Source organism: Pseudorca crassidens, chromosome 10 (assembly GCF_039906515.1).
Source record: "Pseudorca crassidens isolate mPseCra1 chromosome 10, mPseCra1.hap1, whole genome shotgun sequence".
Lineage (NCBI taxonomy): Eukaryota > Metazoa > Chordata > Mammalia > Artiodactyla > Delphinidae > Pseudorca > Pseudorca crassidens.
Window position 1 is genome coordinate 94,540,923 of NC_090305.1, and position 18,352 is coordinate 94,559,274.

The window sequence follows — 18,352 nt, forward strand, 5'->3', positions numbered from 1 at the left end:
GGAGGCTGGCAGGTGAGGAGGTGCTGCCCTGTGCAGAGATCAGACCTGGCAGGACAGTCAGATGAATCAGTCAACCTGTGTGAGTTAGAGATTTGTCTGGGTGTTTTTCCCCTTGCAGCTAAATTGAGTGTTTGGTAAACTCCAAACTCCTCTTAGCCAAGAAACAGTTGTTCCCATTCTTATCCCCGGGGCTCGTGAGTGTGAGTTGGTTTTGACAATGCTCCGGGGACAGTCAAAACACGGAGTCCTCCAGGGTCTCAGATCCAGCCTCCTCCGCATAGCTTATGACTTCAATTTGTGTTTCACTGGAACCAGTTTTCTGCAAAACAAATCATCCTTCCTTAGATGTCTTCTAGAGAACTTTCTGAGTCTTTGAATTTCTTTACAATTGGTTTCAAGTCACTTTTGCTTATGAAAATAGTAAATGGTCACTGAAGAAAGTACAGAAAATAAGTAGGAAGAAAACCAAAAAATACCGATCAACTTAACTCCCAAGCACAGCCCACTGTTTGTCTTCAGCCCTTTTTTCTAGATAGAAAGTTATCTTTACAGTTATATGAAGAGCTTTCTAAGTGGATTTCTTTCCACGTAGCATCACATCTTATTTTAAATTCCATACAGCCAGCCCTCGGTATCCACAGGCTTCACACTTCTACATAATGGACCCGAGCGTCTGCAGATGTTGGTGCCCGCTGGGCCTCCTGGAACCATGCTCCCTGCAGATGCTGAGGGATGACTGTATGTTCTTTGGCTGCTCATTTTGAATAGTTCCATTGTATGCCATCCACAGTTGACTATAGTCTTCCCTGAAATAGAGGTGTTATGTCCAATTTTGACTGTCATAGATAATGCTGGTATTAATTACAAAATTCATGACCAAAAAAATACCTTCTGTAAGAGACTGTATTCCTTGACCCCCTTTACTCATTCAGCACATCTTTTTCATATTTTTTTAAGTGAAGTATAGTTGATTTACAGTGTTGTACCAGTCTCTGCTGGACAGCAAAGTGACTCAGTTGTACACATATATATTATTTTTTTATATTCTTTTCCATTATGGTTTATCACAGGATATTGAATATCGTGTCCTGTGCTATACAGTAGGACCTTGTTGTTTATCCATCCTATATACAGTAGTTTGCATCTACCACCCCCAAACTCCCAGCCCATCCCTCCCCCGCACCCCGCCCCTGACAGCCACAAGTCTGTTCTCTATGTCTCTGAGTCTGTTTCTGTTTTGTAGATAGGTTCATTTGTGCCATATTTTAGATTCCACATATAAGTGATATTATATGGTATTTGTCTTTCTCTTTCTGACTGACTTCACTTAATATGATAATCTCTAGTTGCATCCATGTTGCTGCCAATGGCATTATTTCATTCTTTATGGCTGACTAGTATTCCATTGTGCTGTATATATGCACCACATCTTCTTTATCCATTCATCTGTCGATGGACATTTAGATTGTTTGCATGTCTTGGCTATTGTGAACAGTGCTTCTGTGAACACAGGGGTGCATGTATCTTTTTGAATTATAGTTTTGTCCAGGAGTGGGATTGCTCGATCATATGGTAGTTCTATTTTTAGTTTTCTGAGGAGCCTCCCTACTGTTTTCCATAGTGGCTGCACCAACTTACGTTCCCACCAACCATGTAGGAATCATTCCACACTTTTGTTTTTTTGGCTGCGCTGGGTCTTAGTTGCAGCACGGGGGATCTTTCCTAGTTGCGGCACGTGGGCTCCCAGTTGCAGCATGCATGTGGGATCTAGTTCCCTGACCAGGGATTGGACCCGGGTCCCCTGCATTGGGAGCATGGAGTCTTAACCACTGCACTGCCAGGGAAGTCCCAGCACATTTTTTGCACTGGACACCACGTGATGCATTGAATACGCAGTGATGAACACGGCACCTGTGCTCTCTGCCGTATGTACTTTTAATAGGTTGTTGTCTACTTAATCTCGGAAGGAACCCTCTCCGGTTACCAGCGTAGAAACCAAGAATGGCTGGAAACCAGTCTGTAACCAATGGAAAGCTGAGAATAAGAGTTTTTTTAGTGAGTCTTTTTTATCACTAAAAAGCTCATCCCCCTGCTTCCTCCCTCCCTCTCCTGCCACCAGAACCTGTGTCTTGAACGTTACAGAACAATTTCTGACTCAGGCCTGGACAAGCAAAAACATGCTTAACAGCCTCTCTGGGTTGGCAGCTACCCTCTGAACCCCAGGATTCTGGGTATCAACATCAAGCTTAGAGGTATGAGCGGTGATGAAAAGCAGAGGGTTTCCTTTCCCACCATGGGGAGGCTTCCCGGCAGTTTGCCCATAACTCTAATGGGCCCCCTCGTTGTCCTTGTAGCAAAGGCCTCAGAAGTGGGTTGCACAGGCTCTGCCTTTGAAGGTACAGGCTGGGGCACTGCCGCACGTGGCCCAGCTGTGGTCAGCTCTGTACTGAGGCACCTACTCCTCCAGGTGGAGGTGGTAGAACTGAGGGCAGGAGGTGACCCTTCGTTTCCCCAGTTCTCCCCACTCTCCCCCTCCACGCTGCGGCCCTCCCGCCCCACCCCATCCCTCTCACTGATCTGGTTTTCCTGACCCGCTGCAATGTGAGGAGAGTGCGTTGTCCGGAAGAGCTTGGCCGTGATGGGTTTTGACATAAATCCTTTGCTTATTCTGAAACCAGCCTGTCTACCCCAAGAGTTGTTGTTTTGCACACATGACTTGATGGGTTTTTTTTTTTTTTTGGCTGCATCGGGTCTTGGTTGTGCGGGCTCTGTAGTTTGCGGCACACAGGCTCTCTAGTTGAGGCGCTGACCTCAGTAGTTGTGGCGCTGGCTTAGTTGCCCCGCGACGTGTGGGATCTTAGTTCCCCAACCAGGGATCAAAGCCACGTTCCCTGCACTGGAAGGCGGATTCTTTACCACTGAACCACCAGGGAAGTCCCCATGACTTGATGTTAATTAACAGCAAACCGCAGACTTACCCAGTAAGCTGTTAAGCCAGTTTCTTTTACCAACCTCAGAATGTGCAAGGAAATCTTTGGGGGCTGTGAAGGGAAATGAGATACCAGCACTAAAATGTGCTGTTAAGAGGCTGGGTCAGATGACTTGAGTCTGCTGCTTAAACCACACGTGCTTTCCAGGCATGCGTGTGCCAGATCCAGGAGTGATCCACGGCACGAATTCACAGGAAGAGAAACAAGTTTCACCGTGGGGCACACTTTCCTTCCAGAAAAGCTACGGGTTAACAAGAGCAAGCCGGCGGTCCTCCTGATAAAGGAGACCACAAGGGTGGAACTGAGGGTAGGGGTGACTCTTGGGCCAGCCTCGATTCTCCGCTTCAGTAGGTCAGAAACTGTCATCCGCTAAATCATCCCAAACACCCGAACTGCAAACTCTAAAGAAAGGTCACCTCTTACTGCTGTGATGCATTTTGGTGAGTGAGTGATCGACCCAAACGCCCCTACAACCAGTCACCAGTTAACTCATCCTACCATGAGTAACTTTATCAGAGAGAAAATGAAATTTGTTAAGAAAATTGCTTGATGAGGGTCTGCAGGCTGCAGCCTGTGGGCTGAGTCTGGCTCATTGCCAGATTTTGTAAATAAAGTTTTATTGGCCAGAGCTATTTGCATATTGTCTGTGGATGTTTTCCCGCTACAGTGGCAGTGTGATAAAGCATCTGGCCCTTGAATGTTTACTATCTGGCTCTTTACAGAAAGTCGGCTGGCCCCTGATCTAAATAACCATTCAATTTAAGGACAGATTTAACAAGCAACCTGCAATACACTGAACATCCCAAGACCTTGCTGACAAAAATTAAAGAAAACCTACAAAAATAAGTTGAGATGTCACATTTACAGATCGGAAGACTCGTTATGTTTAAGATGTCACTTCTCCCCAAATGCACCTATAATACAAGACAATCCTGATCCCAGCAGCTTTTTTTGTTGAAATTGATAAACTGGCTCTAAAATTTATGTGGAAATAAAAAGGACCTAGAATAACCAAAACAACTTTGAACAGTCATGTTTGGAAGCCTTACACTACCTGGCCTCCAAGTTTACAATAAAGCTCTAGTCATCAAGACAGTATTATATTAGCATAAATATAGACAAATAGATCAATGAAACCTAATAGTCCAGAAATAGACACAGATATACATGGACAACTTATTTTCAACAAAGATGCCAAGGCATTTCACTAGGGAAAGGATGACTTCTACCATGTGATGCTAGAACCATTGGATGCCATTGGTAAGTGAGCATTCAGTTAAGCCTAAGTGCTCTGAATGGTTAACAGCACCTAAGAAAACGTATTTGGGAAAATCAGTTGCCTTTTCTATGGTTCTTTATACTAAGGAACTAGGAAAAATCCCTCTGAAAAACTTTACTGATTGGGGTACCCATGTGTAGAAACATTGATTGTTAGAACGTCAGAGATAAACAGGTCATTGGACCATCACATCTGTGCCCCTTACTGTGCAGAAATGGAAGTCAGGGCCCATGGGGTTGAAGGAATTGCCCAAGGTCTGGGTGATAAGAGCTGGGTGATAGAAAATAAAAGTTCAGGTCTGACTGGTGAGGACACTCATAACTGAGTAGGACCTTTGCAATATTCAAAGACTGTAATGAACATATATTAAAAGAAGAGCAGAATGACAAAAGCAACCTGAAGGCACCTGGCCTCCTGGGTAAAGACCCTGCCTTGTAACGTGGAAAACGAATGACCCAGTGACAGATCCCTGAGGACCCAACCCTGGGCAGATATGACATGTTATAAGAACCTTCAATATTACCTCATAGTTGATGGTTACAAAGAATTCTTTAATATTACTCTTTGGTGCCGGAACAGGTGGAAACACCTTGGTCCATAAGTGGCATCTGAAAACAGAGTAAAGGAGGGAAATAGATAAGCAAGAACAGCCTTTCTTGTCCTTAAATATCTACTCTAAAACTTGACCTAGTTAATCCCTGGACCTGCTGTTTTGTGAATTCAAAATCTTCATTGACTAAGACTTCCAAATATCTACATTGTAATAATAGTTGAAGAGCTTGGTGGTACTGCAGGGCTCTGATGGGACTTCTGGATCATCCAAGGGAGACAAAATGACAATTGCTTCATGTTGGTGCGTTCTACCAGGCCTGATTTCTGAAAATGATGTACATCAAGTGCGTGGGGCCCCAGGGTTACCCACGATGCTGGTAGGCAGCCTCTCCCCCTAGGCGCCAGCTCTCAGGGTTTACTGTCTTTTTCTTCTCCTTTGAGCTGCCAACCGCCCCCCAGCCTATAGATGCCATCTGATAAGACATTTATAATAGTGAAGCTGTTTAAAATAAAAGTCACTTTCTAAATTATGAAAAAGCTAATAAGATAGAACATGTTCTGCAGCCTCCTAAGTGGCACTCGGCCTTCCCGGACGCCAGAAGGGATGAGAAGTTTTTATGGGGCAATTTGCAAGCTCTAGGTTTGGCCACCAAATCTGCATGACCCTTCTACAATCTGTGTCTGACCTGGGAATGATCAGCCAGTAAGGGACTGTTTGACCGAAGGGCCAGGGTAGGAGTTGGTACCTCATAATTGGGGATCATAACACAGGAGGCACCATAGTGAGTTCAGCATCCAATGGGATGCCTTCCTTTACCCAAGAGTAAGAAGCATGCCCTGGGGGCTCAACAGAGGCAACCAAGTAGGGAATGGAAGGCAGGGAATCAAAAAAACACAAATGTAAAAACCTTCATAGAGGGACTTCCCTGGCATTCCTGTGGTTAAGAATCCACACTTCCACTGCAGGGAGCACGGGTTTGATGCCTGGTTGGGGAACTAAGATCCCGCATGCCACGCTCTGCAGCCAAAAAAAAATCCTTTGCGGAGATGAATAGACTGTCGGCAGATTCAGGAAGGGGGTATCTAATGACTGAAGGCTGTGTTGTGCTCTGTATCCAGTTTCTGTAAATCACCTGCTGTTTACCAGTTTTTTATTTGGTCCACACTCATCTTGGAAAGGCTGTCCAGGAAGACACAACAATGTCGTAAATTCCACCTGATAACAAGAACCCTGCATCCAGCGGATGCATGGCAAGAAGGTAAAAATCCAATATTTAGATCCCAGCGAAAGCACCCAAATAAAAAGAATACCTACATTCTGCAGATGAGTGAGAAAATTAACAAGATAAAGCAGACGGTTGCCATAACTGCAATAAGGAACCATTTTGTCCAGGGCTTCTGCTCATTGTTTCCTAATGGGAAAAAAAAAAATCAGAACTAGAATCATCAGCAGAAAAGAGAGATGACTACACTAGGGCCAAAGGGGGCTTGGGTCAGAGTTCAAGGTGCTGGGTGGTGCTGGGAAAGTAGCTTAACCTCCCCGAGCTTTAGATTTCTCATCTGTAAAATGGGGCAGGGTGGGCAGGGAGCATCCATCTCACAGAGTTGATACAAGAGTGAAATGAAATAACGGCAATGGCAGTGAGGCCACTTTTAATCTTGAGGCATTATTTAATCAGTGAGCAGATATTTATGGAGTATATTCTAGGTAATATGCCAGCTGGATCTCGGAGCTTAGCAGCTTTTGGTGAGTACTAAGGTTTTTAGATGAAAAAGATGCAAAAACGTAAGCCTACTCAGTAACCTAATTGCAGTACAATCAAAACATTTTACAAAGTTGGACTTTTAGAGGAAGTACAGTGTGGGATAATACTCATAGTTCACAACAAAGGTATCAGACTCCGTTGTAAGTTTACAATCTGAATTATCCTCACAACACCTCTTACGTTTATACCTGTTGTTCACAGATGAAAACGTAGATGCTAACTTGATTCAGTACAGAAAGTATAAATATGCCACATGCTGCCCGACTATCTAGTTAAATTTGCTTCTAATCTGTACTCAAGGATAGGTTCTTCTGTGGGCTTTGATGATAGCTTTGGGGTGTGTGTGATTTTTTTTATTAAGGTACTGGAAATACCTTCAAGAAAAACCCAAGGCCATTTACCAAATGGCGTTTAAAGGGTAACCTGCTTGCTAAACTGTCTGATTCATTTTTAGAGAAGAATGCAAATCTTGAGTTATCTCCCTGAATGCATGGGTCCTTTCTGTGTTCATTCATTCCTTTATTCACCCGTTTAGCCAATATTTACTGGGCTCCTGTTATGTGTGGGACGTTATACACGTTGCTGGGAGACAGTGTTAAAAGAAAGCATGTGAACCCTCCCTTCCTGCAATTGAGGGAAGAAGTCGATAAGCAAATAAAGACACAGATAATTTAGTGACAGCAGCTCTAAGTACAGAGGTGAGATACACACCACACCCCAGGAGAAGCAGGTCTTAATCCTTGGTTTGCCATTAACGGTTTCTATTATAAAATGAGAAGTGAATGTAAGTGGAATTTTCAAGTCCCTTGTAAAATATCTTAAGACTTCCAAAAGCCCCAAAATACTTAAAACTCACATCTTTCCAGGTATCAGGGTGGAGAGATGTCTCGAGGATTTAATGCTAGTGATTCCAATGTTGCCTTGATCTCGTGGCCTTTTTTTGTTTGTTTTTCTGGCCTCCTGAGAACTCTTAGTTGAGGTTTATCTTCTACCTCCCAAAAGCTTTAATCTCTCCTTCATCTCTTCCCTTCTGCTTTCAAATATTCATAGAGTCCTTTATCTTGAATAAGCCATTACTTTGCTCTGCCATCTCTCCCAACTATTATCCAATACCTCCTTTATTTCCCGGCCTCATTTCTTGAATAAGGGATTCAGGCAGCTTCCTTTTCCCATCTCAGAAAGCACTTTAAAAATTTGCTGGTGGCTTCCTCCTGGTTGAAGCCAAAGGACGGTCAGTTTCTTTTTCCAACTTTATTTTTCCTGACCTCCCTCCTGAATTCAGATTTGATGCTTGCACCCACCTGGAAACCAAGCCACTGGCTCCTTTACCCAAATATTCCTCTTCTTCAATATCATTTCCTTCCCCCCTTTCTAATTTCAACTGCCCCTCACCGCTCAGCCTTAACCCTTTGGTATTTTCCACTATGGTCTATTCTTTGAACTTTGAAATGTTTGTTGAGCACAGCTTCATCTTTTAATTCCATGGCATCCTCTCCCGAGTCTTTATCCCTGCCCAGCTCCCAGTCTGGATCTGAGACTGCCTGTAGGCAGAACCCACTGGGATGTGTCTCAAAGCTGACAACATTCAAAACCAAACTCACACCCTTCTTCACATCAAAACAACTTCCCTCAAAACTTCCCCATTCTGATCTCCCCTCTTGCAGGATCCCAGACTGGAATCCTTGGAAGGCACTTGGCTTCTTCTCATTCTCCGTAGCCCCTCCTTTCCTCATCCACTTGCTTTACACCAGTACATCACACCCAACCGTAAATGCAAGAGAACCAGCCATATGTATACACATATCCCCTCCCTTTTGTATTTCCCTCCCATCCAGGTCACCACAGAGCTCTGAGTAGAGTTCCCCGAGCTATACAGCAGGCCCTCACTAGTTATCTATTTCATACCCAGTGGCGTATATATGTCCATCCCAACCTCCCAATTCATCCCACCCCCCTTTCTCCCCACCACCGGTGTCCACACGTTTGTTCTCTACATCTGTGTCTCTGTTTCTGCTTTGCAAATAGGTTCATCTGTGCCATCATAAATGCAAGACATGCATGCTTTTGTGTCATGAGTTTGCCTAGTCTGGAAACCTGGGTTCTATTCTTAGCTTGTTGTGAAGGTGGCCGTTCTGGGCCTCAGTTTCCTCATCTGCAAATATGAGGAAGTTGAACTCTGACCCTTAAGAACGCTCTCAATGCAGCACATTTTTTAGTACCCCTGACCCAATCCACGGCATTGTCATTTGGTGTATACCGACCTCTCACAAAATTGACTTTAGGATATTTTCATTGGTGAAAGTTGGAAAGTTGTAGAAAAGAACAAAAAATAAGTTATCAGAACCAGCAGTCACCAATAGCTTATCTTCTATACATGTTTTGACATTCCCTTTTTAGGTACCAGACACTCTGCAAAGTGCTCACCTTGCAATCTCACTTGAATTCTCACAGCAGTGCTTCAGGGTGGGCGCTGCTGTCCTAGTTTGATGGACGGAGGAGCTGTCGCAGAGAAGGGCGGAGGTGGTCAGCTGAGGACCACAGCTAGTAGCCGGGGGTGAAGCCCAGGACGTGCTGAGCAGCCGTGCTCTTAACCACGGTGCAGGGACCCTGTCCCACTGCCCACCACGCCCAAACCAGGACCCACTGCATGGGCAGGCGCTTCATGGAACACATCCTAAACATTCCTCTGTCACGGAACACCCTCCAGAGCGTCCTCTTCCCGGCCGGATACCACTTCCCTCCAAGGCAGCCCTGTTTTGTTGTGGTGTCTCAGCTGTTAGGCATGGCTGGGTTTGCGGGCTGTGTCTGCAGTAGAAGGGGGCTGCCTTGTAAGATACCAGTCTTTCCGATGCTCCCTAGGCTCTAGCCAGGACCGAATCACTTTATTTAAAATCTCTGACCATGGCGTTGAAAAAGAAGTTTCATGTATTTATAGCTGTTTTACAAACAGGTGGTAGCCACACTTTGGCTCTCTGAGGCTCTGCTTTTCATCATTTTACAAACCTTTTATTTTCCCAAGTCCCATAGACACTCACTGGTTCTAGGATTAGTATTCAGTTCTCTGGATTGTCACCGAGTGTCCTGTTAAACCTAGTTTTTACTGCCCTTGCACGTAGCTAATATAAAGAGCAACTGGGACATACTACTACCGTGAAGTCAAATACCAGCTCGCTTTATTTCCCACTCTGATTTCCTGAATAAGGGATTCTGCCTGCTTCATTGCCCCATCTCTGAAACTCAGTGTAGACACTCTGAACCATTATGCAAGTCCCCTAACAAGTACGTTCAGAATCTCTAGACTCATGTACATGGAACATAAATTTAGCAAGGGTTATGCCAAGTAGCAAAATGTTTCCTGTTTACAAGTAGGTTAAACAGGTGAAGCTTGAGTCCTGCAGAAAGAATGAGTGGTGTTATCAATATTATCAGGGTTCCACCCTGGGTCCCGTTGGTGTCTCAAATTGTGCAATTCTCTGCAGGCTGGTATGTCAGGTCCTGATAAAAGTGTCGTTCACTTCTGAGCGTGCTTACACAAATCTTTTCAGTTAAACCACTCTCTAGCTGTTCACTTCAGCACTCACATTGGTAAGTGAAGATTCTCTCTGAATTAACAGAACCTCTTTGGAGAGGCAACTGATTTTATTTCTTTCGATCAAAAAAAAGTTAGTGGTGCATGCAAGGTACTATGTGGAAAGCAAAGTCACCGTCACTGCCTGGAGGGAGGGGGCACATGAGTCATTTCTCCCCGCCTGGTTTCTGCAGTGTCCCACCTTGCTTCAGAACTGCTCCCCTACCGCCACCTGAGAACAGAGCTAACCCCCCAGACAGCAGAGCCGAGGTCAGCTTTACTGCAAAGAAAACCTAAACTGGCAGGTAAATTCAGTGCAAGAAAAAGGTTTCACATGTTCACTACCAAATGGAAATCGCTTGGGGATTATCTACCGTTAACGTTATTTATTAACGCAAAAACGAAGTTGAGAGTCAGTTATGTAAGTAAAATGAATTAAAGACAGCACCTCCTCTGATTTTACTGAAGGTAGAACAGGGGTACAGTTCCCACTGACAGTGTATATCCTCCGGTCAAAATGATTAAGAATTTTAATTATGTAAAAGTTGGGAGGCCCCTCGGTACATCATTAATTTGAATTTTGGGGTGTCTGACGTTGGACATTTTCTTAAGAACAAGCGTTTCAAGGTAACTTGAATCTTTTCTCTGACTCAAGAATGAGTTTTCTGCCATTAAAACGGAAGCCACGGATGTTTCTTTTCAAGAAATTGATGGGCGCCGCTGTTTGGTTATGCAGAGATGAGCTTTAGAAAGACGGAGCAAAGCCTGTCCCGCCAAGGAGAAGAAGCCCTTCAGACTCTGCACCTCATTCTAGGATGTTCTCCCAATATTGACAACTTGGAGCATTTGGGAGCTCAGCTGTCTGGTTTCTTGGTGACCTCGGCTTCCTCAGTTTCTGACGTCTCGACCATTTAACCTTGACAATTAGCCAACTAATGAAAATTCTGCTCGTGCTGTATATCCCGGGAGTGTATGGTGGGAAAGGGACGGAGAGGGACAAATAGCTTGGTGGTTAAAGAGAATCAGACCCTGGACCTCGTCCCAGCTCTGCCCTCAGAGCTTTGTCAAGTCATTTTCCTCCCGGTGCTGCAGCCCCACTTGTTCTAGAATTGTATGATCTTTGTAGTTCAGACTAATAACACTTAGAAGGTCGATTCGGTTTGGAGGCTTGTTCCACCCTTAAGCTGTTCATACAAGTATGACTTTTAGGGATTCCATATTGCATTTGAATCTAGTTTCAGACTCAACAATAGGAAAAGAGCTCATTAGTAAATTGACGGGGCTCTTCCAGTGAAGCAGCCCTACTCTGTTAAACCAGCAGGCGCTGGGAGGAGTTCTGAGGGCACTGACAGGGCTGGATAACTGAGAGGATGCAGGTGCATTAGTCTACGAAGCCTCCTGCACTTGTCTCTCTTTAGAGCGGGAGGCCGTGGCATCATCTGTGAGGGGACCCGCCAAGCCGGTCACAGGCTCACAGTGCCAGCAAAAATCATAAGCAAGCCCTTTGGGTGGGCGAGCTTTCTAAGGCAGCTGTCAAGTGGATTGTGGGAGGCTTTTGTTTTTTAGGGAAAAAAAATCCCTTTACCTGATTTCGGGAGAGTGAAAGAGAGGGGTCGGCAAATGCAGCCTCAGTGGACAGAACATAGGTAGTCCAGGGCCCAGAGCAAAATGCACAAAACGTGTTCTGTGTTCATCTGGGGAAATTGGGCTCAATGACCCAAAATATGGAAAGGACATGGAGATGCTTGGGATGGGGGGGCGGGTGTGTAGGTGTATCTTTGCGCACTCAGGATTCCCTAAGGGATCGCTGCCGTACTGCTGGTCTGCATTTGTCCCTAGTAGGACACGACCTGATGAAACTAAATAGAGAACCCTCTTCGCCATCTTCTGCTTCTTTGCAGACTTTTGCACACAGCACAGAGAGGTGTGTGCTTTCTGGGGCCCTAGGCAACCCAGAACTTTCTTCCCTGTAAGGGGTTTGCTGGCCCTGTTCTACCAACCTGCTAAAGCAACTGAAAGCTGGCTGCAGAGGCTGTAGTCTTAACGTAGAAGTAAGAAACGGGTGAAGCGCTTTCGTCCTGGTTCGGCCGCTTACAACAGAGGTGACCCTGAGCAGGGAGCCCTCAGGAGCTTCCATCACCTGCTTTGCTCAACGGGGATGAGAACTGGCTGAGTTATTCCTGCAAAGTGATTGGCCCGGTACTAGTTCGTAGTAGGTGTTCAATGAATGTTATTATAATTGTGATTATGATTAAACACATCGTGTCAGCAGTAAGGCATCAAGATAATTTCCCTAAATCATGAAAGCCAGACTAAGATTGGAGCCCTTTCAGAATCCTCAGAAGGCAGAGTCATAAGCTCAGGCCTGGAGGGAAAGAGAACACCAGATATTCAAGATACTAGGGGGTAGGAGAGGGCATAAAGCACGATGGTCCGCACCCTCAAGGAGGTTTGTATTAAAATGAACGCCATGGACAACTCGTAAGGGGGTATTTAGAGTAGCCTGAAGAGGTCAATGAAAGTGTCCCCACTGCTTGGGCTCCACGGAGGCTGACCAGCTCATGAGCTGCAGGGCAACCCTTTCACTGCCGCCAGTCCCCACAGCCAGTCCTCCTGCCTCTGTCTCCCTGGCTGGCACTGTCACCCACGGGGTGACGAAGCACCACAGAAAGAGCATGGCGTGGACCCAGTCCTGTGGCTGTGTTCTAGGTCCGGGTCTATCACTTCCTAGCTCTGTCACTTGGGGTAGTTCCTTAACCCCTCTGCGTCTCTTTGCTCATCTGTAAATTAGGAAAATCCTGTGTTTGTGAAGATACATGAGATAACATAGGTGAACACGCCAAGCACAGTGCCTGCCCCAAGAGGGGTGTCCCACCTTCCTCCCGTCATCTGGCGGGCCCATCTCGAGGCACAGGTCACGCGTGGCAGTCTGGTGTGGACACCACACCTCCAGGCGGCCGGGTCTGAAAGCTCAGGGGAGCTCCCTGCTCCTCACATTGGGGACAGAAGTTGAAGGCTCCCTGCTGGCCCACCCTCAGGCCACGGCTACCAGCCTGGAAACCACAGGAGCCTGGGGAAAAGGTAACAGCGGATCAAAGCGGCCACCACATTTACCAACCCGGAAACCCCCCATTTACAAAGAAAACCCAGCATCGTCACAAGTTATATCCCCCTCAGGGAAGCCAGGTGGGTTTTTCAAGGTACTGACTGGGTCACCGTTTTATTCCTCAATCAGTTTTTGTCGCTAATGAGCCAGAAGCCCGCCATTTCTTCACAGAAGCTCTTGAATTTGCAAAATTCATTTGGAAGACCCAGGGAAAGCGGATCTGAGCTCTCTGCAGTGTCTCCCCTTCACCTTTCTCCTTCCTGGTTTTCTCCCTTTTTCACAACAGTGTGAGGACATAGAAAGAAAGGTGGTGGCGAAAGGAAAAGAAAAAGCACAGGCGCGGAGTCTGAGGGTGGAGCCGGCAAAGTGTACAATGTAGGAGGTGGACTGGAGGATCTCGAAGGTGACACCACGCCCTCCAGGTTTTGATTCCACATGCCCTGGGGCCGGTGTGCCGGGTTTCCTCACTCATTCACAGCCCATGAATGTCAAGTCCGAGGAAAAAGGCAGCAGAGTCTCCCTGTGGGACCCTTGCTTCCATCCCAGCCCCAGTTCTTACATCCCTCCCTGATTTTCTGCTTCCAACTCTTTTCATGAAGTCCTTACGGATTCTAGAATGTGTGATGTGACTCTAAGGCTCCCCCCACACATGGAAAGAAACTGTGACAGAAAGCCATGGCCAGGATTTCCTGTGAGTAACAGGTCTCGAGGAAGATGCCCCGAAAGGAAGCCGCCAGCCCGTGTCGACCTTGACCGCACAGCTGAGGCATCTGAGAAATGCGGTGAACTTTCCCCTACTCCCTGGGGTGTAAGTGCTATACATCTCAAGCCTAAAGCAATATTTTTTTTTTTTTGTAAATACATTTTAATTGATACCTGGTATCATCATCGAATAGATCCTGGCCTTCAGATACGGCCTTCAGTGATGTCAGGGCAAAACCCAGTTTTGTTTGAGGGGCAGGGCCTGTGCTGGGGGGGGGGGCGGGAAGACCCGTCACTGATACACCAGCAACACGGCTGGGTGGATGCATGTGTAACACTCTTTTCCACGGGGAAGGGCATTACTGTAGGAAACTTTGTTTTCATTATTCCTTGTTTCCTGCATGATATTTGAGCTTCTGGGAGGGGAGAGAGAAGAGAAGATGATGGACTTGAGAAAAGGAATATCTTCACTCAGACCAGAAACCACTCAGGAGACACCAGGTTTTGGTAAACAGGAGATGGCCCAGATAACAAGGGAGCAGAAGCGTCCGGAAGTTAAGAAAGTTGCAAAAGGAGGAAGAAGTGTGGAAAGTTAGCCCTTCAGATAAGGCAGAGAAGCCAGCTGAGGAAGGGCAGCTGATAACGAGGGCTGATAAGATGAAACTGCTCCTTCCATCTGAGAAGAAAAAAGAAGTATTCCATGTTCTGGAAATCCCAGCACAGGAGGGCAGCGTTTCAGGGCAGGTGAAGAGCACACTGTGGCTGGCTGGATCCCTGCTGGCTGCCCCTGTGCCTCTTGACTGTCCAGGGACCTTGCCAACTGGAGCAGGACAGCAGTCCTTTCTCCTCCGCCCTCCTTTTTCATCAGTCAAAACTTACTCATCTGGTGTCTCTCTCTTGATTCAATAACCCTGGGTGATGATGGGTTAATTAGTAAATTGAATCTATTCCAGTTTGCTAATTGACTCCTGTGCCACCTATTTGAGAATATTATCCATTAATAGCCACTTCTTGGCTGTTTGATAACTACTGAATTATTTAATATCTCTGGGCCTCCGTTTCCCTCAGATAAAGGAGGTGGACTTAATAATGTCTAACAAAGAGGTGATATGTGAGTCGAGCCTTGGTGTGAAAGTGGAAGGGGAGGGCTCCAGGGTGCCATTTTTAAGACAAGGTAGGAGTGGAGGAAGGATGTCTAGAGGAAATGAATGGAGCGGGAACCCTGCCTGGTAGGCTGCAAGCAGAGCATTATTATTGCTGCATCCTCGCGGGGTAAGGAAGAGCCATGTGGAATGTCCCACAGGAGCCCGAGCTTCCTGTGATGTTTATTAATCATCCTGATGACAGTAGAGAGCCTGCATTGATTAAATTCACTAATGATCCTAAAGTGAGCGGGGAAGTCAATTCCAGAAAGGATGGATTTATAAGGTGCGTGGTAATATTAATCAGCTCATCTTCATGACCAGGCTGGCAGCAAATGAAATGGGGTTTGCCGTGGATGATGGCAGTGAGGCACACCTGAGAGCAAATGATAATGAGCCCGGTTCCAAGCTAGGAAGCTGTTATTTAGAAAATAATCATGGGGCGCCAGCTCTAAAGTGGAGAGTGAAAAATAAATTAAAAACAAGCTTAAAATAAACTCTCAGCACAGGTCACAATCTCTCTCTCAGCACTTTTGTCGGCGGTTGATGGGGGTAAGAGAACATGAAAGGCAGAGTAGGGAAGAACTTACAAGTGAGGAGACTCACATGTTACAGGTGAGGAAACTGAGACCCAGAGGGGTTAGAGGTGACTGACTAGGTCGGGGGCAGCCAAACTCTGCCACACTGGTCACCACTCTGTCCCCTGCAGGGGTGACAACAGATGACCGCGCCTTCGGATGACCTAAATGTAACTTGAGATTCCCTCTCAACACAGCTGTGGAAGCAGTCTCCGATAACTGGGCTCATGAAATATTATCTCCGCATCTCTAACTTCAGTCAAAGAGTTAGACACTGGCAGAGACACGACCAAAACCTAGATCTCCTGATTCGTCTTTCGCTTTCTTCTGCTCTCTAAGTTCTAAACTCTCAACAGACAGCACTGATGAGAACTCAAAACCCAAACACTAAAAAATCAGAACTGGCTCCGTAGCCAAGATTCCCACCTTGGTCTCCAAGTTAGTTTGAGGTCCTCACACAGAATTAAAAAAATAAACTCTGAAACTATATGCGCAGTGATGTTGGGAAGACACTCAGAAATGTCAGTAATTGGGGGCCAATGAGTTTTCGGCCTTTGGGGAATAACAAAGCATTAAAAAAAAAATCCACCAAATGCGGGTCATGAAAATTAAGCTTCTGTCGCAGGCGTTTGAAGAAATTCATAGCCTTGTTGAAAATTCCCTGAGACGGATTCACGTTTCTTCTGCTGGTCCCCCTCTTGGGGCGTAGAGTGGATTTCGTCTGTGCAAATAAAGCGGTGTGGAAGGGGTGCCTGCATGTGGTGGGTCTGTTTGGTCAGGTTGGGGCCTGGACCTGGGGAGGAGGCAGGGGGGAGGGGGAAAGACTGGCTTTGGCAGAAACCTGAAGTAGGTGCAATTGGCCGGTTCTCAGTTCCTTTTGTCCTTTCTGCTTCCTCTCCCAGCAAGCCTCATGCTGGTCCTCTGAGTCCCAGTGCGGTGATGTGGTGGGCGTGCCATAAGGCTGTGCTGGTCGTGTCACACAGCTCTAGGGGCTCCTTTCCCCTTTGGAAACTCAGCGACTCAGTAAGACCAGTCCCCTTGCAGACTCAGAACCCAGTTCCATTTCTCGGGTCTTTCCTTGTCTTTCCCAGTCTCCCTTGGAAATCTCCCTGCTATGCGTCTGGTCTGACTTACATCCACATGGGCCCATGGGTCACTGCCCAGGAGTGTCCTGCAGAGACACCCATTAGCCTAAGTGAATGAATGAAATGATAGAAAATCCTAGCATGTGCCGAAAGAAATCTCTCCTTAGGTACACCCTTCAGTGGAGCGTTAACTACCTCGTACCTTGAGGGACAGTGATAGTCACGTGCTTGACCAGCCATAATCACAAAGTTAGCTACCAGGATCCCTTAAATGCATCTTTAATTTGTTCAGCTCTTTGCACCTTGCAGCGTCCCGGCCCCCACGCCATAGAGCTAAGGTCTCTGGTGCTGGCGTCAGTCAACTTGGGTTTGAATTCCTTCTCTGCCACTTACTGGCCATGCAGAGTTAAGCAAACTGTCTAAACTTTCGAAACCTGTTTTCTCATCTGCAGAACAGTTTGGTGGATAGGATTAGTGAAGCTAGTGCATGTGAAGCACTTAGCAGGGGGCTTGGAGGATAGTCAGCAATAAATGTTATCTGCTGTCGTCGTTGTTTGTATTTCACAATAACCTGTGAGACAGGAGAGGTGGGTATTAATTACCTCCTTAGTCCTGGGAATCCACGGATGGGCAGAGAGAAGTGGTTTGTTCAAGGGTATGTAGTCAGTACGTGCTAAGGCTGGCATTAAACCTGAGCTTTCTATGGAAGACTCCAGAATTCTTGCCTCCTCTTCGTGTCCTTGTAGCTCTTATGCAGCACTTAGCCACATACATCTGCATCCCCAGGCTGCATGTCTGTGGCACATACATGAGCTACACTAGTTGTTTTTTAACTGGCCAAGATACGCAGATAGTATCAAACACAGGGTGTGCATGTTCTAGCATCACGGTGCAAGGCCACCTCTCCAGGTTATGGAATTGCCATCTGACATAAAAGGAGAATGGAAATTTGCCCTTTCATTCAGAGCCACCATCATCACCCTTCTCCAGTCCCACAGACAGATACAATGATCATATTATTTGCCAAGTAAGCTAGTCAGTTTAATCATAAACAAAAACAGCTGCAGAACCAATGCAGGAGCCCAGGTGATGCCAGTCCTTGGGATCCTCTAGGTCTGTTACGCTGAGGGCCCAGGGCTGGATCCAGATTTTGTGGGCCCTGAGCTTATTCAGTTTTGGAATCTTCTTTATGAAATGAAACAAAAGTATAAATTCAGAATTAGGTATAGGAAAATTATAGAAATGGAGACCAGATTAGTAGTCGACAGGGGTTAGGAATGGAGGAGAGGAGAGAAGAATGAAAGTGCTTAAAAAAGGGCAAAAGGAAGGACCCTTGTGGTGACATATACACGAACCTGCACATGGGATAAAATTGCATAGAACTAATACACACACAAATGAGTAGATATGAAATCGATGAAATCTGAATAAGATCAGTGGGTTGTAGCAATGCCACTTTTTTGGTTGCCATATTGTATTACAGTTTTGCAAGAAGTTAGTCTTGAGAGAAACTGAGTAAAGGCTACATGAGCTCTCTTGACATTATTCCTTATGACTGCATATGAATCTACAGTTATTTCAAAA

General features: G+C 46.0%; 1 protein-coding gene across 1 annotated transcript in view; it reads right to left on the bottom strand.

Annotated features, from left to right (window-relative positions):
• Positions 1-232: 232 nt before the first annotated feature.
• IL5RA (interleukin 5 receptor subunit alpha) overlaps positions 233-18,352 on the bottom strand; it is a 52,867-nt gene continuing 34,747 nt past the window's right edge. Inside the window, exons 10-12 of the mRNA XM_067755775.1 lie at positions 6,137-6,233; positions 4,793-4,877; positions 233-319 (exon numbers count right to left, since the gene is read on the bottom strand). Coding sequence (XP_067611876.1) covers positions 233-319; positions 4,793-4,877; positions 6,137-6,233 — 269 coding nt within the window. The remainder of the gene's footprint in view (positions 320-4,792; positions 4,878-6,136; positions 6,234-18,352) is intronic.